Source organism: Anarrhichthys ocellatus, unplaced genomic scaffold (assembly GCF_004355925.1).
Source record: "Anarrhichthys ocellatus isolate YVR2014 unplaced genomic scaffold, GSC_Weel_1.0 scaffold67, whole genome shotgun sequence".
In the NCBI taxonomy this organism is placed as follows: domain Eukaryota; kingdom Metazoa; phylum Chordata; class Actinopteri; order Perciformes; family Anarhichadidae; genus Anarrhichthys; species Anarrhichthys ocellatus.
This window is the reverse complement of record NW_022280097.1, coordinates 1895768-1921001: the sequence shown is the minus strand read 5'-3', so window position 1 is coordinate 1921001 and position 25234 is coordinate 1895768. Positions and strand designations below refer to the sequence as shown.

Here is a 25234-nt window from a genome sequence, read left to right as displayed (position 1 = left end):
CTTTTAACAATTTCCTTTTGGATATTATGTCTCCGGCGAGTCCTTCAAGGTTACGGAAGTGCAATATTAAATTGCTGGAATGCCCCTTTAAAATCACGCGCGCAATTCCACTCATTAAACTATTCAATTTAGCAACTCCTCAATCATCTTGTAGCCTTAAGCAAATTCTTCCTGTAAATCACTATGTAAATAACGCAGTCCGAACTCTCCCTGGGCCTGAATCTGCCTCACTCCTCCTCCCTTTGAGGAGGCCCCTCCGAAGAATCTCCACGTATAAAAACCTTCTTCACCTCCCTCCAGAGAGAGCCAGAGGAATGGCAAATTCCTCTGTGCTGTTTGTTGGGGCTTACAGCGCTAGCAACACAGGCTACCAAATACCAAAGTGAGAAGTCACTCACTGGACCCAGAGACAGCTGAGCAGAACGTCTGTATTCATCATCATAAAACTTTGACAGGCAAAAGAATGAAAAACATATTTCTTCAGATTTGTTCCCCCCCCCCCCACCACTTTATTTCCATTCTATCAGCATGTCCTTCGTTAGGGAAGCAGTAAAATAGAGCTATTCCCTCTGTGGCCTTTCAGTGTTTGTGAGGTGGAGCGCCCCACATGGTTGATATTAACATTCCATAAGCTTTTCTAATGATGAGGACAAAGCGGGCCGCAGGGGAAGGTTCATGACAGCATTGGCATGGTGCACGCATTCCTGCGCTTGACTAGCCAGGGGGCCTCTGCAGGGCGGGCAGTGGTGGTGTTGGGGGGGTTTGAGAGACAAGTGACTGGGGAAAATGAGGAGAGCTACAGCATAACGCTGCCTCGTCTCCCTCCCTGCTGTCCGGGACGTCTGGACAGACATGCACATATGTGGTATTTTCACGGTTATGACAGACAGGCGTGCAGGGAGGACGGGCGCTCCTTTGGCTCACAGCAACATTCTTTTCTCTGGATGTTGTATGGAAGTTGTATTAACGCTCCAGGCAAGTTGATGAACTGGAATGTGCAGCGTCCTACGGGGAAGAGGGGAAAGGAGCCTCCACAACAAGTAATCCAGGTGGAATTCAGCAAGCAGTTATGTGAGGTCACATAAATACGAGCGGTCAAGAATTCCTGAAGCTCGTTTCAGTCGGTGGAAAGCAAAGCTGAGGCATATTTCCTCCATGGTTGTATAATAAAATCCAGCTGTGGCAGACAGGTGTGCAACAACATCACAGCCTCCCCACAGCGCAGGCCACGTTACCACAATGTCCCGGGTTTGATTCAAGCATTGGGACCTTTGTTGTACGTTATGCCGATCTCTCTTCCCCCTTTTCCAGTCTCAGTCATTACACCGTCAAATAACAGGTAAGGGAGGATTTTCAGCTTCTCATAGTATACTGAATATCAACTATTTTCTGATGCTTTATAAACCAAACAAATAAGGAATTCATCCACAAAAAATATTGGCAGATTAATTGATGAAAAACAATGGCAGCGAAAAGCAAAGCAAAACATTACCAGCCTACAATTACACTGTTTTAACAGATTCACTGTGCTGTACAATGGTGGTCTAGTTTGTTCCTCTTTCTGTTCTCTTTTTTGGATTACAAACACAGATTTTGTTGCATCTTATGGAAGCACAGGACATGCTGAATAAGACATGAGGTGATTTAATCAGTCAACCTTTGGATACACTTGACACGACATCAACGTTCCCCTAGTGAGAAACACTGATTAAAGAAATGCATGATAAACAGAATAAGAAAAAAAGTCTGAGCTAATCAGCTAATACTAGGTCATGTGTGTTACCTCATGCAACAGCACCTTCACAGTGGGGATGGCATGGGCCAGGTTGTGTGAGGCCGTAGCCCAAAGCCCCGTACAGCCTGGAATGTTTCAATCACAATTGCTCCTTTTGACAGTTCCTATGAAGCTCTTAGGTGAACTTAAAGCTCTGCGTTGCCATTCTGAACTTAATTGACCCTTCGCCAAGTCCCGCCCTCGAACGCAGTATGGTCAATCATAGCATAGCATCGGCCAGCTCTGACAACTAACTGTCTCTGCTACATAGACTCTCAGGCAATCGTTTCAGATTGTATTCATTTTCAGGCTGGTGTTGTTTATTTGGAGCGAGTCACGGTTAAACGTTGTGTCAAAGTGATACTTGTTAACCAGAGAAGTTGGAAGGAGATGTGCGTTTTTAAAATGTTACATTTCTAAGTAAAAAAAACAAACCTTGTGGAGCTAACAATAGCAGTTAGCACATCATTAACTAGCGGTTGGACCTCTATGCTGCGCTGAAAAAAGACCTACCCAGCTTTACAGGACCAGTGTTGATCCTTAATGTCATTCCCTGTCTGCAGGTGATGTAGGGGTTAACTTTTACACTGTGATCTGTAGCTTTAGCTTTCTTTTTTCCTAAAATTAGATATTTCTTTAGGGAGTGCAGTTAGTGACAGTCCATGGTAGCTCTGACAGCTTGACAGAGTAACAGAGGGGGCGGGGCTTAGTGAAGGGTTAACTGTAGAAATAAGAAAAGACGTCTCTAAATTAAGTCAATTGAGGTCAAATGTCATTCTCCGCCGCGTACAAGAGCGCAGTCTTCCACACTGCTGTTCAAGGCACGTTTTCTTTCAGATTCATTCCATCTTGCTCCATCACTAACCATTCTTCTCTGAAGCCTGGGCAGACTCGGGCCCTGAGCCACTTGGCAGGTACTTGGACACTATCCTGATGCTGCTGTCCATCATACCCTGGATGTGGGTGTCCAGTCTCTGGACCAGATCCTTGGCCAGAAAGCTCTCTTTATCCAGGAAATGAGAGACCATGCCGTCCGCCGGTGACACTGACGGAGACTCCTGAGACGGAAGACAAACACACAGCTGTAGGATTCTTAACCGTACCTTCTCTGCAACTGTGGATTATTATTAGTAGTGACGAGCCTCACCACTGGAGAGGGAGAGGACATGATGTTGTCTCTGGACTCTCTCTGCGTCTCCTCCCTGTGTTTGCCATGTTGTGTATCTTCATTGCTACAAATACAGCGAGAAGTTGCATAAGTGTTCAATTTCTTGTTTTCTTTTGTGCACGTGTGTCTGTGATTATGCCGGGTACCTGTCCTGAGCAGGCTGTGGTTGACCAGTCGTGGCGTGGCTGAGCAGGGCTCGTTCATATCTGTCTTGACAGGTCTGGTTGGAGACCTCGAGTCGGGCGTGCATCTCTGCAATCGCCTGCCTTAGCTGCCGGTTCTCTTGTTCCAGGCTGCTCAGAGACGACACATAGCTCTCCTTCAGGGATGCAAGCGAGGAATCTCCCCTCTGAGGAGAGAGTTAAAAGGGCACAGAGTGAGAGGAGACAGATTAAGTAACAAACGCCGAAGCCAAACTCAACCTTGTCTGCTGCCTGTCTGTAAAATTGAGACTACTGTCAAAGCTGACAAACCTTTGGTGACTGAGACTCCAGCCTCTGCAGCAGACCCTTCAGATGGTGGTTCTCTGTGTGGACGGTCTCCAGCTGTGCCTGAGTCATCTGAGGAAGTCGGGGAAGATGAAATCCAACATATTTGACTGAACCCCTGTACAGATACATGATGTTGTTCTCCTCAACCCTTTGAGGAAAAGGAGTTAATAAGATAATATAGGTCTATTTTCAGGAACTCCCATCTTGTGGACAAGTCACCAAAGCTCCTTCTACCTTTACGTCTGCATAAAGCTGAACGCACACCTACAGTATGTCCGAACGACAAAAAGCTTACGTTAAACATTCTGTCCCTCTGTCTGAAAGAGTCTCGTGTTCGCTGTGAGCCAGATTTCCATAAACATTATGACGTCACGGGGCTGCGCCTGTTTATTTGCTTACTTTGAGCTCGGCCGCCTTCTGCTCCGCTCGCTCCGCCTCGCCACGGAGCTGCTGCCTGATGCTGGATGAGGAGCCCTTCAGTGCGGTGATGGCAGCGTCGCGTTGGTGCAGCTCAGCAGTCAGCTTCGACACCTCCTTCCTCATTCCCTCCACCTCACCGTCGTGGGTCTGCTGGGCCCTCTGGAGCTCTTCTCTGATCTGTGGGAGGAATCCAGAGAAGTGACAAATCGGGTGTTAGTTGGGTATGCTTTACACACAACGATGTACGCAAGTTAGAGAAGATTTCTGACCTTTTTCATGTCGGCAACAGCGGAGTCGCGTTGTGCCTCGGCTGTCTGTCGGCTCTCCTCCGGTCTGAGCATATCAACAAAAACATGAAAAGGAAACATGTTGATATCGCAATAGAAGAAAGACACACAGAAGTGTCAACCGCATGTGATGCAGGCGCCTAACAAAGGCCAGCATTCACCCGTCTTTGTGACACGCCAGCTCGGCCTTGAGGTGAGCCTCACGTGCTTCAGCGCAGCGGAGCCTGGTTGCAGTCCTCTGCAGATCTCGACTGAGGTTTTCCACACCAGCACAGCCCTGAGCTGCCAGGCAGTCCTCCAGAGAGCTGAGGAAACAACAACGGCTCTTTATTGACTTCTCTAATAACTCGTTTCATACGGCACACGAGCATTGAAGCTATCGTACTGACACTACTGTACCTACAGTGTAAGTACAGACTGCCCTCTCGTGTGTTGCTGCTGTACTACACCCTGACTGAAAACACAGTATGTACCCACCGAATGACTTGATCTTTAGCTTGCAGTGCTTGGCTGAGTCTGGCAGCTTCGTTACGAAGCCTTTGGCATTCCAGACTGGCTCTCCGCACAGATGCATCTTGGGAGTCCAGCGTGGAGTGGAGTTCCTCCCTTTCCTCTGAAAGGACCTGTGAGACAGCAGTGGAGTTATATTTGTAACTACTACACTGCAGCACCAATCTATGGTGAAACAAGATCAATGTTAGCTTTTGTGAGTGACATTCTTCTACACATTATGCCATTCCACTACAAAGTGATTTAACTGCAGGGAGTCTTATAGACACACATCATAAACTCTGAAAGTGGAAAAAAAAAAAAAGAAATCCTGCACAAGTTGCTGTATACAGTTCACAGTACAGTAAAGTTTTGTTAAATTCCAAGGGGATAGCGGTGTAAAGTAATTTGGCTATGTCTTAACACCAATAGTAGTATTTCAGGAAAGTTTGATGCTTATCGAGGGACTCTTGATAATTGTATCATGAAAAAATACCAATCCATCTCGGAGTTGTGATCAGCCTACAGTCCATCGTCAACTACTACACAGGTGGATCTTTAGGACATTATGCACAAGGCTGGTCACGATCACTGTCCAACATGCTGACCCTGGTCAGTGTGTCAGAAATAATATAAAAATAACTAATTAATAATAGCTCATTAATAAATTATTGAGCTATTGTGCAGCTTTGAGGCCCCACTCTTGTGTCTCAGTCACCTCTGTGCTGATATCATACTGTGGGTCTGTCGCCAAGTTCTGCTGCTATAAATTATACCCAAATGTAAACTGGACTAAGAGAAACCTTATAACAAAGAAATATATTCAAACTATATAGTTTGACTTCTGTAGCAGCTCTTAATAAACAGCAGACTACTGCTCCAAACGTGTCACTGAGTTACTCAGCTCTCCCTCTCTCTTTGTAAATCAGGGATGGTAGGGTGGGCCACGAACATTACAGGCCTCTGGGCCCACCCTGATCACCTTCAAGAGGGGACACAGACAATGACCGTTGAGCTGATCATGAATCTGATTTGGGGCGTGGCGACTGATGGGACCAAGTCTGATCCAGTCTGAGTCAGTTTGTGTTGACAGTTGTCACATGAAATCATACATTTGAAGTCATCAGATCCAGATTGTTTTTAAACAGGTTTGATATCGGTGACTGACATCAAGCTTGACTCTGCCACTGCCTGCATTTGTTCCTCCCGTTGTGCTTACCTGCTGCTCTCTGTGGTACTGTCCCAGCCACGTCTCGAGCGGTCGGAGGCGTTCCAGTTCGAGCTCCTGTGAGTGCATGCTGCCCTGAGCCTTCTCCAGCTGCGTACGCACATGCTGCACCTCTGAACAGCAGCCCCTGTGCTCCCTCTCCTTTTGCCACAACGCCCACTGGGCCTGGAACAGGAATGACGGAGAACACGTGAGAAGGTCATCTGTTTGCATTTGCTTCAACAGTAAACTTGACAGAATTTACATGTTATGGTTATGAATTTGCTTTTACTTTCATGTGTGTGAGCTCATCCGTCAGGCTCTTATTTTGGGCCTCCAGCGTTGTCAGTTGTTTTTGGTGCTGGATGCGCTGCTGCTCCCATTCTACAGAGCACTGGTGATAGTCCTGCAGGGGAGAGACAGGGAGAGTTATACTCCACATAACCAGTAGATGGCAGTAAAGGGTAATGAAAGGACTTATGTGGTACCTCAATCTTTTCATTGAGTCGGGTCACCTCTGAGCGGTCTGCCTCTTTCCTATTTGCTCCTTCACTGGTCTCTTTGAGCTGTTTGCGCTGAAGCTTGAGATAACTTCTCTTTAATTTCTCTAACTGCAGGAAAAAAACTGTTTGTGAGAAAGGATTCTCAAATTCAAGTTTTAGTCAGAGGCCTTGAAAGTTGTATTGTCAAATATATAATAGGATGAGAACACAGTTTTGTCACTAGACTTCACAGCGCTCAATATTAAATGACATCTTATGGTCAGTAATGTGGAGTAAGATTGTTGACATTTCGTTAGGTTTAACCGGTTCATAAGAAATAAAGTAAAGTGTGACTCTGCAGATCTGCAAACTAGCAATGTTAAGACATGTTGAGGAACTGAAAAGATGTTTACAAAACGTATACCACAATCGACTTATCAGTTGCATGACAGGCTGTTTGAGCGTTGTATTCAAGTGTCTCACCTCCTCCCGGACCTTCTGCAGCTGCTCCTCGTACTTGTTAACCAACTCTGGTCGACCAGGCTGGACTTCTTCTAGCTGCTTGTGGAGCAATCGGATCTACGATGTAAAAATGTGGGTAAAACATCAACATGACGACACAAGTTAGTAACACAAGCGGCATGCAGTAAGACAATAGTAAGACAGATGAATGATCTCTCTCTGTGAGCAGGAGGTTATATTCTTCATGCTAACTGAAGAACATGCAACTGCTACTGCACCTCCAGGTCCCTCCGTTCAATGAGATTCCTGGAAGTAAACAGCTCCTCTTCCCCACTTTTCAGCCTGAGCTCCATGGCCTGAATCTCAGCCTCCCATTCCCTCTTCTGATGGTTGATCATGATGTCAATCTGTCTCATCAGCTCCTGAAGCTCTGGCTCACATGATGACAGGACAGAGCTGGAATACAGACACCAAATATATAAAACAAATCAGTTATGTTGGCTAGATCCGTTAAAATACCACATGATCAAGAGGTCGCCATCACTGTAACCAGCTAACGCGTGTCACTGGCTTTAGCCACAGTTTACGTCACGTTACCTCAGGTCAGGATTCTGCAGAGACCCCAACGAAGGCTCCATATGGTTGAAGTGAGGCTGTCAGCGGTTTTGCAAGCCTTGTAGTGAACTTAAAACTTCAAGTTAGCAAACATAGCAACCTCTGTGGCACCAAACTGCGACAACAGCTGAGTTGCGTGACTTGAAATTAGGTACCTAACGTTACATCAACATTGTGGCAAAGTCAAACTTGAAGTACAGTAAGCACTACTAAATTTTCTAACGTGGTTAGCACACGTTAGTAGCTACCGTTAACTAGTTTGAGTACGCCTAACTACTTTTTTTTTTACATAGTCAACTGACCTAGCGGTGCATACAGCTACACTCAATGATTTCCTGATGGAAGGCGGTAACTCCGCCTCCAATCTGTGACCTCAGCACGCTGTACGTCCAAAGTGTCGGCTCTTTGTATTGTATAAAATAGCCTTTGGTCAGATGGGGCTCTGCATCCAGGTAAATTCAACTCCTCGGCCGTGCACCTGATGTAATACAACCAACATTTTGATATTAATACGATTAATAAGTGTCTAGTGCTATAAATTACAGTCAATCCGTTACAGAACTATATAGTACAGTAAGTGTAGTCGATCCATTAAATTGTGTAGTTCTGTTTTCAATGAACACGTGGCTCGTTGGTCTAGGGGTATGATTCTCGCTTCGGGTGCGAGAGGTCCCGGGTTCAAATCCCGGACGAGCCCTAATATTTTGGTTGGTTGCAGGCAAATGCTGCCATATTGTCTGTGTATAAATAGCTAGCGTTAGCTATGTGCTAAAGCAAATATATGCAGCCGGTTAACAGCGTCAGCTGTAGTTTAACTACATGCACTACGTTATAATTCCGTTTTATAGCAGCCGTATTGTGTGTGGCTGAATTAAGAGACTGAGTTATGTTGTTTCAACGTTAACCCTGAGGGCTTTACCTTAATGTTAATGTTACTTAGCAGGTAGAGCAGGTACAACCTAACGTAAGCTGTTATAACCGCCATACAAAGAGAAACTTTGCATGGGTGTTATGCGCTTTAAAATGGGTAAGTTGACCGTTAGAGCCTAGGAAAGCCTCAGCACGGATCCAAACATAATAAATCTATAATATAATTTAAAACCGGTAGTTGACGCGTTAGTTTTCTATAGCTGGTAATCTGTGAAAGGTAAGCGTGGCTCGTTGGTCTAGGGGTATGATTCTCGCTTTGGGTGCGAGAGGTCCCGGGTTCAAATCCCGGACGAGCCCTCGTTTTTAGAGAAGCCTGTGTTTGTCCCATAATCTAACATTTAAATTTGTATAATATACCACATCCACATTTACAACAGGGGACGAGCCAGCTAGGTTAGTCATCACTGTTTACCTCCAAAGCCTCGTTCAATTTCCCTCACCCGTTTCCCCACCTGCCCTCCCTCACACTAAACACTAAACAAAAGAGACTCTCTACCGCTCTGCTTCCCCAGCTGTTGTGCTGGTGAGGTTTGTGAGAAGAGAGGGACGCTTCTTTCTCCACCCCCACAAATACACCAGACACTCCTAACAGGCGGCAGACGAGCCGTCTCTCCATTCACTGCAGCGCTGTTGTGCTGTACACTCCACTGGTACAATATTCTCAAATAAGGCTGAAGGAGCGCTGAGTCTGTTCTGGCTTCACGTGTACTGTAAGTAAGCTTTACTGATATACATTTTTTAATACCATTATTTTAAATTGTTTATGTTTAGTAGTGGATACTGGTTTATGTTATGGTTTGCCATATTTTGTATTATTCAACGCCTTTCTTTAAAGCAGCAAACAGTTTTGACTCAAAATATACTTATTTTGTCCTAAATACCAATATCATTTAAGTCTTATCAGAGAGATATCTGTGGAAATTAAAAGAAGTAGGATGTATTTTCAATTCAATTTAGCTCAAAATCAAAATCTTCAAATATTACTGCTATGAAAAGGTGTATCAGTTTTTATTTTTATTTTTATCAAGCAGCACATCTAATAACTATTTGCAAAACCAATTTTTCATTTAACATAGAGAAGCTAACTGGGAACGGACCATCCACTTCAACAAGCCCTCATCATCAGTTGCTAGATAGTGGAGTGGTTTTCTTTGGGACTTAACCGGATCCAGATCACCCGCTCAACTACCTCTGGGCCCTGCGGTCAACTCGTCACATTCTGCGGTCCTCCGGCTCAGCTTCACCATGGTTCTGTGTGAGGACGGCGAGTGCAGCGTCTGCCTGTCGCCCTTCTCGCGGATGGACAGGGTCCCCCGGGTGCTCCACTGCAGACACACCTTCTGCGAGCCGTGCCTGGAGACCATGTCGCAGGCCAGGAACGGGCTGCTCACCGTGGGCTGCCCTTTGTGTCGCCGAGTGACCTGCATAGGGCGCGGCCTCAGCCTGCAGGAAGCCCTGTGGGTCAACAGCAAGCTGTGGGAGCTGATACCTGAGGACGTGGACGCAGAAGCCGAGGAGGAGGAGGAGGAGGAGGAAGATGGACGGAAACAAGTAGCTCAGGAGGAAGGGATGGAGGCTAAACAACAATCCTCGCTGCAGGCAGAATGGTGGGTTTGACAGTGTAAACAAACACATAAGTGGACATTAAGAGTAGAAACTCATACTGGTTTGCTGTTATTGTAGGTCCTTTTTTGGGGGGCACTTGCATTACTAGTTATAACTACTGAAAACTTTATGACCTCTTGTTTTTGCCCATGATTTTAGCTTTGTTTTTTTTAAGTGCTTTAAGAGTGAAAAAGAACAGAAATTGAGAATAGTATCTCTTTCGAACAAGCGTTGAAGGATTTTAAGAACTGGACCTTGGATTCGATAAATTCCAGTCATACCTACCCACACACACACACATCAGTGTTAAGCTGCAATTTTGTCCACAAAGCTTCTCATTAGCACCTCAGCTCTGCAATGCCTCCTTTTGTGTTGTGGGAGTAAAAATCCGGTCTAACTCGGGGACTTTTACTTTCCAGTGCTTCCTCCAGATCTGCCAGAACGAAGCTCAAGCTGCCTGCGTTCTTCAGAAAGTTCAGTCTGACAAAGCAACACCAAGACAGGATTGTCCCTGGCAGTAATGTGTAAGTTGTGACTTTGTGGTGAATGGCAGAAATAACAAGGAGACGTTTAGTGAAAGTGTGGACTAATAGTTTCTTTTGTTTGTGTTTTTGTTTTGTTTTTGAAGGGAAATGAAATCGTGGCGCAGGCTTTCAACTGAAGACACTGTTTAAAAAAGAGCCGGATCGAAGATGATGCGACAGTTCTCCTCCTATTCTATGATGGCAGACGCCACTAGAAGACTCGACTCGTGGCCGTTAGGACCGAGAATCCATTTGTGTTCCTGTTAAGACATTGTTTTGTCCCCAGCCAAAAGTGCCCCGTCTTCCCCATTATTTATTCTAGGCTTAATTCTCCCAGCTGGTGCTGTGGGATTTGGTTCAGCTGTCCCAGTGGGACTCACACCCCGGGACCCCCTCGTAACAGATCTCCTGAGGATGTTCCCTTTTGCATATCCACTGCTGAATATTGAATATAACTTATTGTTCTTCTATTTATGACAGCTAGTTGACAAAGTATTTAATAAAAGTATTTTTGAAAGAATTTCCCTCTCTGTTTTTTTTATTTATTTACGAATTAACGCTGATCATACCATGTGGCTTTTGGGAGATGAAAGAATCATGAGCTCAAAGCAAAGACATGACAATTCTCTACTTTACCGTGTACATGATTTAGAACACATTAAGTATTAAAGGGACTGAAATAAAGTGAAGCCAGTAGGAGATTTCTGAGTGGCACAATGTGACTATTACTTTTGTGGGCTCGATAAGTAAACAAAGACGTGTCACAAAAGGCTCATTCAGCCATGAAAGGAGATTAAAAAACACCATTCAATGAGCATCTGGCAAGTTTTCCACCATGGTAGATATTAAAATACTGGATCATTACTTTCATTTATTCTTTTGTGTCACCTTATGTGCACCTAAATGGTTCAAAAATATACAGCCCAACGCCATTCTGAGATGAAGAGAGACTTAAATCCCAGTCCCGAGGTCACCGCTAAGTGTTACAGTGTTTGCCGTCTCAGTCGTGTCGAGGTCATTGTTATTTGCCTGTTTGGAGACACGCACTGGATGGAGCCAGACATCCGTTAGTTGTCACACTGGTTTGGTAGCCAGCTAGTTGTAACAGGTTTGTCTCAACTGTAAGCCTGTGAGATGCATACTTTGATTGACGGGGTGTTGTTTTTCGCTCTCAGTACCATATAAGTGTTCCCACGGTTAAATATTATCCCAGTGACTGACATCATCTCCTCCGTGATGCCAGACGCGGATGCTGTGTCCAAGTTTGTAAATGAACTGGCATCAGCCGTGTGGGCTGTCTGTCACAGCTGCAGTGTGGACTGCAGCAGGAGAGCAGCAACCCTGCAAACCAAACAAAACAAAACAACGAGGGATTGTGAAAGTGGCACAGTACCAGTTTCAGTTTCGCAATGTGTGTTGATCACTGGGATTAAAGGTTGGGACAGAACAGGAAACAACTCCCAGTGCGGGTTGGCAGTGGTGGAAGAAGTACTCAGATCGTTTACTACAATATAAAAACACTTAATTTCATATCAGGCTTGTGTATTCAAAAGCTGACCTAAATAAAAGCAGACAAGTATAATAAGAGAAATGTATTGAAAGTACATGAATGTAGTCCCTGTAACTGTCAGATGTTTGATTTATAAAATATGAATCTGCAAAGTGACGAAAGTGAAGTTTCCCTCTAAAACGTAGAGCAGATGTATAGTGCAAAATGAAAATAATGCTCTCATTAAGTACTAGTACCTCAAAATTGTACTTCAGTAGAGTATTTGTGTAAATGTACTGAGTTACATTCCACCACTGCAGGTTGGTCTGGTCAGGCTGACTAATGAGTCGGTTATCGGATCAGGCGCAGCAACACACGGGAGGGATTCCAGTGGGGAGTCTTTGCAACAAACATGGCGCAAGACAGTTTCCAAAGTACTGTCCATTACACAAATCAATAATACATTCCTTTTTGAGTATGTGTATTTCACAAAGTGTTTTGGAGTGGAATAAACTCAAATACCGTCAGTACTAATGTGTGTTTGCAAAATCTGAGGCGGGACTAGGATAGAACTGTTGGATTACGGACTTGGTAACGTTTGCAGATTTGTCACATGTTAATTTGGGATTAATTGCAAATTTGTTTGATAATATTGACCACTAAAGCAATTTCCAACCTATAAGTGGGACTTCATTTTGCTAAACTGCGTCCAACGGCTTGTTTTCGGCCCCAGGGCCCCCATGCAGGTTAATCCGGCCCTGGCCAATAAAGCAGGTAATTCCAATAACAGGAATTACCTCTAGTCATCGATAGAAATTGGGTATATTTTGTTATGTCACAAGAGAAACCATGCACGCTACAACGTGTACAAAATACTTAACATTGACACAATTATTGCTTCATTACTGGTAACTACACCAGTGGTTATGTGTTATGTATCACTACATTCCTGTCAGATGAACTCAAGCACCCCTTCATCGACACCACCCATCATGTTCCAAGTGTGTCCAATATCTCCGCCAGGATCGATAGTATGTGTCTATGTGCGTGTGTGTGTACGTCCATAAGTGAGTGAGCGTGCACCTCTGTGTCTGTCCACGGCTAAACTCGCATTCTGCTGCAGCAAACTTCATATTTCTTTCATACGATTGAATTGTAAATGTTTACATGATCACAGAATGTAGATATTACTCAGAGATTCAAGTAGTAATCACAGCTTGGTATAGCCTTATCTTAAAAGTTCAGGAAAAAAAGAGAATTGTGCACAACTTTGGTAATAAGAAATCTTTATTAATCATTTTGGAGAGACATGCTAGATCTCTGTACAGTGTGAATGGAGAGCCAGCTCTGGACTGATCAGGTCCGCTGCAGAGCTGTGGCAGAACATACACCTCCCAAGGGAATGGCCATGGCCTCCATCCTCAAGTGCTCACCCCCATACCCTCCCTCCCCACACGACACACCAAGACATTTGTTAGTCCATTTCAAGGGAATGCTAAAAGGGATTCTACTTTAATATGTAAGGGGAACAAATACAAAGGAAACGTCTACAGCAACTGATTAATCATTTGTCCTCGTTTAAAAATAAATACCCATCGAGTCATTTCTCAAAAAGTGCTCTCCTTACAAGGCTGTGTGGTTGGTAATGAGAGCAGTACATTCCTGTTTGGTGATAATTAATAGGCAGCAACACAGAGGGTCGATAGGTTATTACTTATTCGTTCAGTTCGAGGGATTATAACTTGAAATGCAACCTGTCTTTGTCCCTCCCAAACCCACACCAGAGTGCTTTCCAGCCAATATCTCCCTTTGAGGTTCGATCCAACTCCGTCTCTTAGTATTATTATTTGGCTCATTATGTGTGTTAGAAAGGCTCACTAGTTTTCACAAGAGTGCTCCCCTTTTTGGACACGTGTGAACAATCCATAAACGCTCGAGTCTAACTCTAAGACACAGTACCGTGTTCTGGAGATAAAGATTTGTTTTTTTTCATGCCATATTTTCTAAGACTTACATTATCACTCTAATACTAAAACATATTCTTCAAAAAGTGCATTAAGATTTCACTTCAGAGACGAGTCAAATCAAAGTAGTGTTCACAACAATGGCTGACTTCACCACCAGTGTATGTTACGATACCTGGCTTTAAAAAATAAAATAATGAAACAACATTGCATAATGCCAACGTCAGTAGTCAGTTTAAACACAAGCAGCAAAGAAAACCTCACCTCAGTGGGGGACACGTCACGAGACAACCAGACTTGAATTCAGTGACTGTACATCGACAATGAAGCTTTTCATAACTTCATATTAACCTGAAAAGGCCTACGAGTGCAAAGTGGTCTTCTGTCAGGACAGTTTTAAAATGTTAGCGGTCTGTGTTGATCCCAGAACCAGCATTGAAGTCTACAGACCAGCACACGGGGGACTTTGTGTTCATGTTCCTCTGTGACACCAGGCGAGGGCTTTGATTCTCCATCGCTCACGTACAGCGCATGTGCAGACTACAGTAATCACAACCACCAAGATATCACACAATGCAACGGCAGACGTCATTTAGCTGTGGGAGTATGGGTGGGTGGGTGGGGGGGGGGGGGTTCTATGACATAATGCAAACAAATGGTGACCTACGTGATGCCGTAATGTGGCGAGAATGTAACAGATTGGCAGTGGCCCTCCATGTGACTGCATTCTAACGTTGCCTATACGGAAAGCACACATTTACACGCACAACAAGGAGATATTTTGAAGTCAAGTATACAAATCCAGTTGGACAGTTCTCATAAACAAAAAGACAGTCACTATCAGAGTGCAGTAAGCCACTGGTGTAATGTTACATTTACATATTCAAACTTGTGTACACTAGACAGTACCTATGCTCAAAAACCAGGCATGCATTAGATACTCAAGAGGTTCCTGTTCAACCACCAGAACGCAAACGTATGGATCCCACAGGGGTTATTGGCAGGAGAGCTGTGATTGGCTCTTCAAACATGAGGCTTTTTAGACTTAAAGGTTCTCTACCGAGAGGGGACATTTTGGTGGACCACCATGGGAGCTTATTTAGGAATAATACGTACGGTACTCAACGAGAGAAAAATCATTCTTTTTAATCCTGTTTGACTTGTGCCATGAATTGCACACTTGATGTTTGTCGGTTTAAAAACGTCATTAAAGTCTAGAGGTACAAGACTTTGAAAATATGTAATTAGAAAGACGACACACACAAAAGTGGCGTTAGTGACGTCTCTCGCTGAAGCTACACGCCTGTGTGTTTCACACCAGGATGTACTCACACCAACAACGGGTCTCGCTCGTTCTTTCCCTTCCCAGCCGTTAAAAAGAGTCGCTGGATAAAAACACATGAAGTAAGATAACGTTACATCTATGCGAGTATATAGCCAAGTTAGCTAGCTAGCTAGCAAGTCAAGGTAATGGCTGTGTTGGTGGCCGTTGTGGGAGACCAGAGATGTAGTTTACTGAGCGCTATTACACAAAACTAAATGGTACTGCAACAAGCTACGACTTTTTTGATGTGTAAAATGATCTTTTAAATTGACAAACATCATATGTGTAATTCTTGGCACAATTCAAACGGGATCAAAAAAGTATTTGATCATTGTACATCATTTTTTGCAGAATAAGGTCTCATTGAGGGACACTGCAAAGGGGAGACATTTGCCTCTTCAGAGCATTCCTATTGCCTTCACACGGCGCTCAACACGGCGACGGCTGGGCCGGAGGATGGCAGCTAACGGTGCTAACAGCACGAACAGTGCAAGCATAAGCAACCACCTGGGGGGGGGGGGAGATACTACGCTTCTGCTATGACGCTGTTGGTCGGGACGGCGTTATCAGTTGTAGCACAAGCACAACCCGACTATGTTAACTAAGCACATAGAACCACATATTTTAACACACAGAGGGAGAGTGACTCCATTCTCTGCTCAGGTAGACATTACTTCACTATATCTCTACATGCTGTAGATAAGTCGTTTGCTGCTATATTAATGCTCTGAATATCATATAGAACCCTTAAGATTAAAAGTGGTTCTGTGTCGGTAATGCGCCTTGAGACGGTTAAGTGTTGGTGTGAATGGCTGTGTCAGGGGATAGATAAGAGTTTCACGTGACAAACATTTGGGTCATAATGTGGGGCGGACCTCTATTTTTGCCTATAACAAGAGTGGGATCCATAAAAATAAGTCTAAAACCATCTGTTCTTATCAAGCCCTCAAATACAGAGCTGAGTTGTTTGCATCTTTTAAAAAAAACAACCTTTCCAGAGAGATTTACCTGAATATACAAAAATACAAAAAAGAAACTGGGGAAACTTCCTTTTCCACTTAAAAAAATGGTATCCACATCTGTAACTTGGGGTTCTTCTTTTACACATCTTTGTCTTTTTCTCAGTCTCTCTGTTTTTTTTTTTTTGGCAGTTTCATTAACAAAGTAGGCTACACTACTTTTTAGAACCAAATTCACATATTGCTAGTTCCAACCGACGACCAATAGTCAGGTGATGAGGCCAGATTCTCAACGTGCAAAGTCAACTGCAGGTTAACCAAAAGGAAGCAACATAACAAGCATGTGGCGTGAATGACGTTTTGTTTTTTGTTCCACGACGGTGCAGAGTATTAACAGGAACAGCCACCTTCAGTAGTCTGGGGCTCCTGCGGTTTGTCCAACTTGATGTCGATCACTGGAGAACAACGTTAAGGAAGCTGTGGAAACATTTGGCATTGGATCAGCCACACCTGATCCACCTGAACAGATCAATTAGCTGGTATGAATATTTTCAGAGAGGAAAAGCCGACGTCATCATTCAATCATGTTACATTCAGAGAGCTGAGGAGGACTTAATGGAGGACCGAAGTACCACTTTACTACCACTAGATGGGGCTATTTCCCCATGGATATATTTAAGGCATCAACAATTCTAACCAAAGAAAACAACAATAAATACAAATTTACAAAAAAAAAAAAAAAGAGTAAAAAAACAATAATCAGGAATCGATTTCTTTGTCCTTCAGCTAAATAGGAAATCCTCTTTTCTGTTGTCAGTAATAATGAGAATGGATGTCGTTGGCACTGCTGTGCTACAATTAAAGCTGATGAACTATTGTGTGTTAATGAGTTGCTGTAAGTCAAAATGACTGCAGCTGTTGCTGTTTTACACAATTCAGAAAAGGTTATATTTCCAGTCAATCCTCCAGAGCATTTGTATTTTCACACATTTTGGGGAAAGACCTGCTCTGTTTTAAAGGAGACAAGAAGTGTATCATGCTTCCATCATCCTACAGCTGGTGAGCGTGGCCGCACGGCACCTTTATTATTCACTTTTCTTGTAAAATGTATGCATGTATAAGGAGCGGGGCCCACGAACACTGTGGCCTACATATTGTATGCCAGGGAGTGTGAAACAGTCCCACTGGGGCTTTTCAAATGCCCGTCCTGCAGTGGCTGGTGCTGTTAAATGCAGCAGGTTGATGTGTGTGTTCTCATATGTTAAGGAAGCATTTCATCACGGCGTGCTGACATTTGAAGGACAGTCTTTAAATGCAAACGTATACTTGAGCACTCCTACTCGGATTGGCTCCCATCTGGAATCTAGAGGCCTCGTCATTAACAAACCAAATGAGTAGACAAATAGAGCAGGCCTCTGACACCAGTGTGCGTTTGTGTGCAGGTACAGTATACAGCATCTCCTGAACAGTGAGTAATGAGTCCCATTTCTGTGCCACCAGTAGTAGCATATGCTTCATATTGTCGCTGTGTGGACAAGTTGTTCAGGAAGTTAATAGCTTGTAACGGCTTTTAAACAATAGATGGGCGGCTTGCAGCTGCAATAAACATATGCCGAACATTGTCTGGCAGCCAGAGGAAACCTCAATAACCGGAAATCAAAACTACATTATTTGATTTTTGTAGCCACTTGAGGGCAGCGCAACCAAGCTGCAAACATATATATGAATAATAAAAACTCCTTCCAAACAAAATCTATTAACTAAATCACAGAGTTGCTGCCTTTCTTCTAATGTCCATGAGCCTGGCGGGACTCATTTTGTTCTCTGGCTCTCTCTCATTAACGTGGATGACCCCAGCACCTGATCTGGGTCAAGCAGCCTCTTCACGCTCCCTGCGGTCTCACAGTGGTGATGATACCCGGTGACCCTTCAGGAAATTGTTCTCAGACAGAGAGCAGAAGACTGTGCCCCACAGGCCCCGACATCCACCATAAATCAGCCTGACCCAAACTGACAATTTAAGGGAACACAGAGTACACTGTAATTACTTCCTAGAAAAACGACTCAATCTAGGACCTGTTTAAAAAAGACAAAAAACAACAAGTGAAGCTACGGTGAGAAAACGTGAACTTTTCTTGTATCCAAGTGTTCCATTAAATCACACTTTTGTTGGTTACTTTTGTTTGCTTTCTGTATTTTACAGTCCATCGTTGCTTAATGGCCTTTACACACCAGGGGTGTTATTTTTTTCTTTTCGTGTGATTAATTCGCAACTTTGATTTTTTCCAGAATGAGGTCAGTTTTTCTGAGCTTTTGCAATGTGATAAATGTATCGACCAATCACGTTATGCAGAACAGACACACGTGTTAGTGTACAACAACCAGGCCTCGACGCAAGAGCGTCAAGCCTCGAAGCAAATATGACATAGCGATGCCATTGGGCCGAAAAGACTTTTTCCCCAGAGCCTTACATCGTTCATACCTTTCACAATAAAAGCCCTAGACGTATACACTGTGTAACTGTTTCCAAGAGGTAACTCAAATTCACTCGGAGCGTTTCACTGGAAAGAAACTCAATGAAATAGCTCACAGTCGCTGAGGCTATACAACGGTTTACCTCAGACAGCTGCTCTGAGTCAATAGGACCCTGGGAGTAGAATGTAAATATCCGGTGCTCCATGCTTTATTCGTTCAGGCTCTATAACATGTATGTATCCTGCTCCAAGCTCATTCCTGCGCTTCTCCCAGTAAAATCAATACTATTCGCAATGCAATAACAACAGAAGAGCTGCTCCATTAACTGACAATGACAGCAGAGGCACAGAGCTGCTGAGGAACTGTCATCACCTGCCATCCATCAGCATACCTCCACCGCACACAGCTCTCCCCCACATTCATTATGCCTCATTAAAGATAGAGATTCAAAAAAAGGAAAAAACGGAAGCGAGATAAAGGTAATTGGCTGGATGTGAGTGATGCATTATAATAGCCAGGAAATATGTCAGACTGCAAAAAAAAAGCAAAGGGGCCATCCCCACAGTTCAGAGGGCTGTTAGGCTACCGGGTTTATTATCGAGGCCGTGCAGTTTGCAAAGGCTGGACGGCTCCCAGTAAATGATGAGTGGGAGATAATCAGAGATGCTCGGGGAGACAAATGTAGGCATTCCTTCTCTTCACCAAGGTCAGCATCTATTTGTGCTCGAGTTGGAGCAGATGAACGCTGCAGTGCTGGCGAGACGGCTTAATAGAGAACGAGTAATGACAATGCTATATGCACATAGTACAAAAAAGGCAATTTCAGAATTCACCCACAGTTACCATAGAGATGGCACCTCACTTTGTGTGTTGACGAGGATGTGAAAGGACTAGCGCTGTCAGAGGAGAAACAGCGACGACTTGAAATGCTGCTGATTTACTGTATGCACAGAAGAAAAAGGCGTCTTTCAGGGACTGTAGCATTTGCATTAGACGACAGCAGAAGTATTGGATACGGCTCAGTGTGAAGTTGAAAAGATAGGATGAGGATTTCTCTCTTCGTCCTGTTGTTAAGTTTTCTTCAGTATCACATTATTCCAGTGATCGAATTTATTGATATACTCCAAATTTGATCTGCTAATAGACAATTCAGTATAATGACAATTTCCCCAAATGTAAACAAAGATAGGCTAGAAAAACAGGGCTGAACTGTATCCCTCACTGGCTCCATAGCATCATTATTCTTCCTGTCTACAGCCCTCACAGTGTGTCTGTGTGTCTGAGGACACGAGGTCAGACCTTTTTTCATTTTTTCTGGAAAATCTTAAAAACGACTGATGGCCGGCTTGCACAACTGTAAAACAACATATCTGCTTTTGTCTTTTATTTAAAGGAGAAAACTGTACAGATATTAAACCTGACCTATGGGGGGTGTATATGTACGTATAGATAGTGAGCCATGTGGTGGGGATAGACTGACCTGCACTAGTGATTTAACATGCATGGGAACAACTTTACAGCCTGTGGTGCGTGATATGATCCGGTGTAGCTTTTCTTCTAGCCATATAGCTCATTGTAAAAGTCTTATCATTTTTTTACTGCGATTTAACATGAATATCACTCTGTTTTATATAATATCTAAGTGGTCTCTGTAGGAGTGGGGCATTTATTTATGTCGCTGGGTGATAACTGTGTTGGTGAGACAGTGCGGTCATCTCTGTTGGTCTGTGTTGTTGGGTTCTTTTCATTAGCTGATTGATTTTCTCTTTTGCCTCAGGTTACATCCACATGATCTTTTGCTGTGTTTACACCTAGTGTCCAAACTACTCCGGAGTTTTATCCAAAATCCGGCGTTGTGTTGTAGTGTGGACGGGCAGAAACGGGCACCTTTGAAAACGATGATACAGGACAACCCATGTGAACCCTTGTTACTTGATTGAGTCTTAGCCGTCATGATGTGTCCTTCCCTGATCAGTCACGCCGCCGGAAGAAAACAAACAACATTAGCCTCGATTATCGATCGACTACCAGGTTAATTCAATATGGATGACGGATTACAGGCGTTGCTGACCTTGTTGTCTATACTAGCAGCTGTTGTGCAGTTTAATTCTGCATTTTATAATGCTACTACTGCTGACATGTGGAGGAAGCAGCTAATATTGGAGCGATATGCGAGTCCGTGTCCTACAGTTATCAGCCCTACAGAGCGGACGTTTAAAGTCATGGTTTGCTGCTTTGAGGAGGGCGATGCACACAAAATGGAGGACTTTTCTTATCAAAGCTTATTTTGTTCTGCACAACTATTGTGAAGTTCATAGTGAAACTGTAAACGAACAAAAGCATAAATGCTCTCCAGTACGACAGACCCTTCCAGCGTCACGGCAGAGCTACGAGTGAGACAACAGACAACCAAACCGAGAAGAAACTAAATCGAAATAGTTTTAAATGCTTAGATTACAGTAAATACAGAACTGTGGGGGGTTCTAACCCAAACACGGTCCAACCAGTGTCTAAAGGGCTTTCTTCCAGAATCAAACCAATCAAAGTGGAGTGCAGATATATTATGTGTGAAATGCCTCTTTAAAATGCAGACTACAAAAGTCTAAATGAGTGTGAAGTGTAGGTTGCTTTATTGTTACCCATGTCTGATATATTTACAGATGGACTCAATGCGGGGGAGGAGCCAACACAGCCTGACTGCTCTCTTAAGTCACTGATTAAAATGACTGCTGAAATCGGTCTCAGCTGCTGTATTTACCTCCTTTGACATCAGATATGAACACTCTTGAGTCAGATCGCTCCTTCAATGTAATCACAACAAATGAATTCTCCAAGACTGAAAAACCATCCAACATGCTCTCAATGACTGTGTGATATTTAAATGATTTTGCAGTGTGAAAAGCTCCTTCCTGAAGAAGAGAATGTTAGAGTTGTGTGTTAGGAGAGTGAAAAAGGCTGCAACCCACTGACTAATCTTCCACAGGTGGAGCAGTGACATGCTCAGATTACAGCAGCAGATATGAGGTGCCAGTCAGCAGTCTGCAGCAGCACCACGGACAGATGGCAGGACACCGAGGCTCCTGCCGCTGGCTTAACTGAGCCAACCTGCCTACCCGCAACGCTAAACCAGTTAGCAAGAGTGCCGTGGTACAATCACATTTAATTGGGCACTGATGCTATCACATGAAAGACTTAAATGAGAAAATGTTTCCTCTGAGCTTAAGCGGTTGGAATATTATTATTAAAATAGGTTTCATGAAAAAAAGACATTTTCATGAAATGGGTCAAAGGATACTTCCTTCTTTGCTTGTTTCTTGCATACTTTCCATTCCCGGAAGAGCAGCGGCCACACGCCGGAACAGCTGGAAAGACAGACACAGAATGAGGGCATGTTATTCTCATGTAAGGTGAAGATAATATGCAGCGATCCAGATAATATCCATACATTTGTTTTCTAATTTCCATGCAGCCATTTACTATTATTCATTTGAGTTGGATATGAGCTCGCTTTAGATTTGGTTAATCCCATAAACATGAGAGGGCTGACTCATTTACAAAGTTACTTGACAAAAAAATAAAAGAATGTCTTGAATACTGTGACTCTAACATGACACAGAGCGAGTGTCAAGTCTCAGCCCATGTTCACTTTTATACGATTAACACAAACAGTTGCAATTTTGGTTTCCTCTCATGGTCAAGATACCATCCTGGAGAATGATCAGCTTCATCGACTTGTTTGAAATCATAATCATAAACCTGAAGAAATCCCAGCTTAACAGACAAAAGGACAGCACCGTTGGACAAACAAATAGAAGTATCATCATATGTGCTTGTCAGATAACTACATTCAAATCAAAGGTCCCTGCTTCACATTAATATATGTATATACATGAATGGCTTATATCACTGTTTTTAATCAAGCATGCACGCATTTGGACCAAACAGTATCTTAAGCATCTGTTCCTTTGCTCTTTTGGGTATTTGTATTGTAAAATTCAGTCTTTGCAAAGAATTTAAAAATAACTAAAATCATCAATCATCTCAATTTCGGGGAAACACAACAAATGAAGTCATGTTTACGTGATGATTTGACACATCTTCCAGTGGCATTGATGCCGACACTTCATCTCAGTGGATAGCGCTGACACAGCCAAACAGCGTGAACGCCGCGGCCTTCGGAGGCAGCACTGTGACCTTTGTCTTAAAAGGTTTCACACCACTCTGCTCCATCCTGGCATTTGGCTGTCAGAGGTAAGGTGAAGAATAGCCTCCTCTGTCTGAGAGGGGCGCCTGCCAGCAACACCATTCACTGACTGACACAATACAGCTCGCCTTCTTCTCGCTACTTATTAACTCAACAGGCAGTCGTTGTTTGTGACCACAAACATCTGCTCAGAGACAAACCGCTGCTGTCGAACCGGGCTCCGTTTCCCTTTGTATCTGGAACCCACTAATTTCTCTCAACATCTATTAATTAAATGTCACTAAAATGAATGAATACATGCACAACTCAGCCTTGGTCAGATGCTAGTAGTGGCAGCATGGAAGAAAAACTGCTATACTACTATGAGTAAGGTGTTTGTATGAAAAACAAGGGACCTTTAGAAGGTACCCTGTGGAGGTTTTGACCACCAGCCATATAGAGTAATGTTTTAGTGAGCGGGTCCCCACGGGGGGTTCAGACGCTGTTCTTCCATCCGGGAGGCACTGAGGTAGAAGTGTACTGACACCAATCATGCATGATTAAGAAAAAACACTTCCATAATCTATGATGGTATTTCTGTAATTGCACGAGTCAACCAGAATGGCCTGGGATTCTTTATTAAAGACGGATGTAATCATCAGACAGGTGAACTCACCTGTTTGACGTTGTAACCCGTCTTGGCGCTGGTCTCTATGAACATGACGCTCAGCTCTTTGGCCCTCTGTTCGCCTTCCTCAATTGTGATTTGCCTGTGAAGAAGAGGAGAGTTATCATCAAAACGTTGCAGATTAATGCATTACCAAATAATAGCAAACAGTTTACAGTCCGTGGGCACGAAGCGGAGGCTGATTTCCTCACATCGACAGACAACAGAGACAAGCGGACGCTGGACAAAGACTCGCAGTAAAGCTTACTATCTGCAGCTGAAGCTGCTGTTATTCTAGGCTGGTGAGGATACACCAGACTTAATTAGCTAATGACTGAGAATGATTAATTATATTGCCTTGCGAGACATTAATAACGGCCAATTTGCATCCCGTTTTAATGAATCTGGCAGCGTCCGTTTGGCTCTCGCTGTGACGCGGAGACTGTGTCAGGTGTCCATTAAAGCAAGCGGAGAGATCAGAGCAGTCCTGCTGACTCCGCAGCAGCTGGTTCGTTAAGACGCCTGGCTTAAATCAACCTGCCGCTAGTCTGCTGAGAAGACAGTGATGTCACTAGAATGTTCCTCTTAACACAAAGGACATCTACCGTGTACAAACAAAATAACTTTGACTTTTAACTAACCCCCTAACTGGCTGTAACGCCAGTCTAAACATACCCACAACAACAACATCTCCTGTAGTGCGGAGCCTCAAACAGAGCAGCATTGTGGTCCTCCTTTGCATCACAGTGCAGAAGAAAGAGAGATTCAGTCTTTGTGAGGTGAGGAAGAAGAAGTTTCTGCAGCGAGAAGAGAAAACACTGCACAGGAGATGTATTTACATCATATCTCCAGCTGACAGAGGTGCACCGGTGCTGCTGTGGCTATTTCTGGATGCACTCGTCTTCAGTTCCAACTTAAACACCACCGAGGCTTATTCATCATCAGACAACAATGGGTGTGAAACACAGTATGTGGCATCCAAGCAACATTCATGCACGCTAGAGCAGCTCTTACTTTAGCCACTTGTGATCACATCTCTTCAAAAGGTAAATGCAAAGAAGGGTCATTATGAACTCGAGCATAACAGAAAGATCAATTTCATCTTCATTTTTACTCTCCTAGAGGGCATTAACTTGTCTTAACTTTGATAATGATACATCCCTATGGAGGCCTTTTCATTGTTTTTAAATAGTCCGATTCTTCACTCAGAGCTGCACTGATATATCAATTCAAACCAGATTTCTTCTTTAGTTTAGAGGGTATGATTTAAATTTTGTTTGATATTTATTATTGTTATTATCTACCCAACTGTTTTGCTAAATGTTTTGTAAAAGTTTCATGGAATCTTAAGTAAAGAGGTAAAAATTAAAGTATGGTTTACATTTTGTACTACCTTGTCATCTGCAAGTGACTTCATCATTTCAAGTGTTGATTGTAAAAATAAATGTTATTTCTGTGTATATATATATATATATATATATATATATATATACACACAGTTGTGTGAAAAAGTGTTTTTCACACAGGGCCATGTAAGTTTGGTTTTTTTTTCCCCCTTAATAATAAAAACCTTCATTTAAAAACTGCATTTTGTGTTTACTTGTGTTATCTTTGTCTAATATTTAAATTAGTTTGATGATCTGAAACATTTAAGTGTGACAAACATGCAAAAAAATAAGAAATCAGGAAGGGGGCAAACACTTTTTCACACAACTGTAT

General features: G+C 43.3%; 3 protein-coding genes and 2 non-coding genes across 7 annotated transcripts in view; 3 read left to right on the top strand and 2 right to left on the bottom strand.

Annotated features, from left to right (window-relative positions):
- Window positions 1-410: 410 nt before the first annotated feature.
- On the bottom strand, window positions 411-7752 carry cep63 (centrosomal protein 63). Its single transcript, XM_031872878.1, has 14 exons — window positions 7378-7752; window positions 7059-7236; window positions 6802-6897; window positions 6325-6447; window positions 6129-6242; window positions 5849-6022; window positions 4618-4763; window positions 4302-4445; window positions 4123-4186; window positions 3833-4030; window positions 3416-3502; window positions 3089-3291; window positions 2922-3006; window positions 411-2832 (listed from the first exon to the last, which is right to left on the bottom strand). Exons 1-14 carry the CDS (start codon window positions 7416-7418, stop codon window positions 2635-2637), a joined length of 1851 nt encoding a protein of 616 aa, XP_031728738.1. The 5' UTR covers window positions 7419-7752; the 3' UTR covers window positions 411-2634.
- Window positions 7753-8020: 268 nt separating this feature from the next.
- On the top strand, window positions 8021-8092 carry trnap-cgg (transfer RNA proline (anticodon CGG)). The gene has a single exon. It is a non-coding gene; the product is annotated as a tRNA-Pro (tRNA).
- Window positions 8093-8550: 458 nt separating this feature from the next.
- trnap-ugg (transfer RNA proline (anticodon UGG)) lies at window positions 8551-8622 on the top strand. Its single transcript has one exon. It is a non-coding gene; the product is annotated as a tRNA-Pro (tRNA).
- Window positions 8623-8940: 318 nt separating this feature from the next.
- Window positions 8941-10937, top strand: LOC116397465 (E3 ubiquitin-protein ligase rnf168). 2 transcript variants are annotated; one of them, XM_031872902.1, is made up of 4 exons: window positions 8941-9035; window positions 9402-9932; window positions 10350-10454; window positions 10559-10937. In XM_031872902.1, exons 2-4 carry the CDS (start codon window positions 9571-9573, stop codon window positions 10602-10604), a joined length of 513 nt encoding a protein of 170 aa, XP_031728762.1. In that variant the 5' UTR covers window positions 8941-9035; window positions 9402-9570; the 3' UTR covers window positions 10605-10937. The 2 variants fall into 2 exon arrangements, with proteins under 2 accessions (XP_031728762.1, XP_031728763.1); XM_031872903.1 differs by lacking the exon at window positions 8941-9035 and having other exon boundaries at window positions 9312-9932.
- A 2275-nt stretch (window positions 10938-13212) lies between these two features.
- rab6ba (RAB6B, member RAS oncogene family a) overlaps window positions 13213-25234 on the bottom strand; it is a 47541-nt gene continuing 35519 nt past the window's right edge. For both annotated transcript variants that reach the window (XM_031872899.1, XM_031872901.1), the window contains exons 6-8: window positions 23525-23618; window positions 21961-22027; window positions 13213-16645 (exon numbers count right to left, since the gene is read on the bottom strand). In XM_031872899.1, coding sequence (XP_031728759.1) covers window positions 16581-16645; window positions 21961-22027; window positions 23525-23618 — 226 coding nt within the window. In that variant the 3' untranslated portion in view covers window positions 13213-16580. The remainder of the gene's footprint in view (window positions 16646-21960; window positions 22028-23524; window positions 23619-25234) is intronic.

Bases quoted from the DNA above. Each gene is read 5' to 3' on its own strand.
- cep63 (XM_031872878.1), bottom strand. From the start codon at position 7,418: ATGGAGCCTTCGTTGGGGTCTCTGCAGAATCCTGACCTGAG. The intron at 6,448-6,801 runs GTGAGACACTTG...TTTTTCCTGCAG, and splicing joins TGCAGAAGGTCCGGGAGGAG to TTAGAGAAATTAAAGAGAAG. The intron at 4,764-5,848 runs GTAAGCACAACG...GCTGTCTCACAG, and splicing joins AGTACCACAGAGAGCAGCAG to GTCCTTTCAGAGGAAAGGGA.
- LOC116397465 (XM_031872902.1), top strand. From the start codon at position 9,571: ATGGTTCTGTGTGAGGACGGCGAGTGCAGCGTCTGCCTGTCGCCCTTC. The intron at 9,933-10,349 runs GTGGGTTTGACA...TTTACTTTCCAG, and splicing joins TCCTCGCTGCAGGCAGAATG to TGCTTCCTCCAGATCTGCCA. The intron at 10,455-10,558 runs GTAAGTTGTGAC...TTGTTTTTGAAG, and splicing joins ATTGTCCCTGGCAGTAATGT to GGAAATGAAATCGTGGCGCA.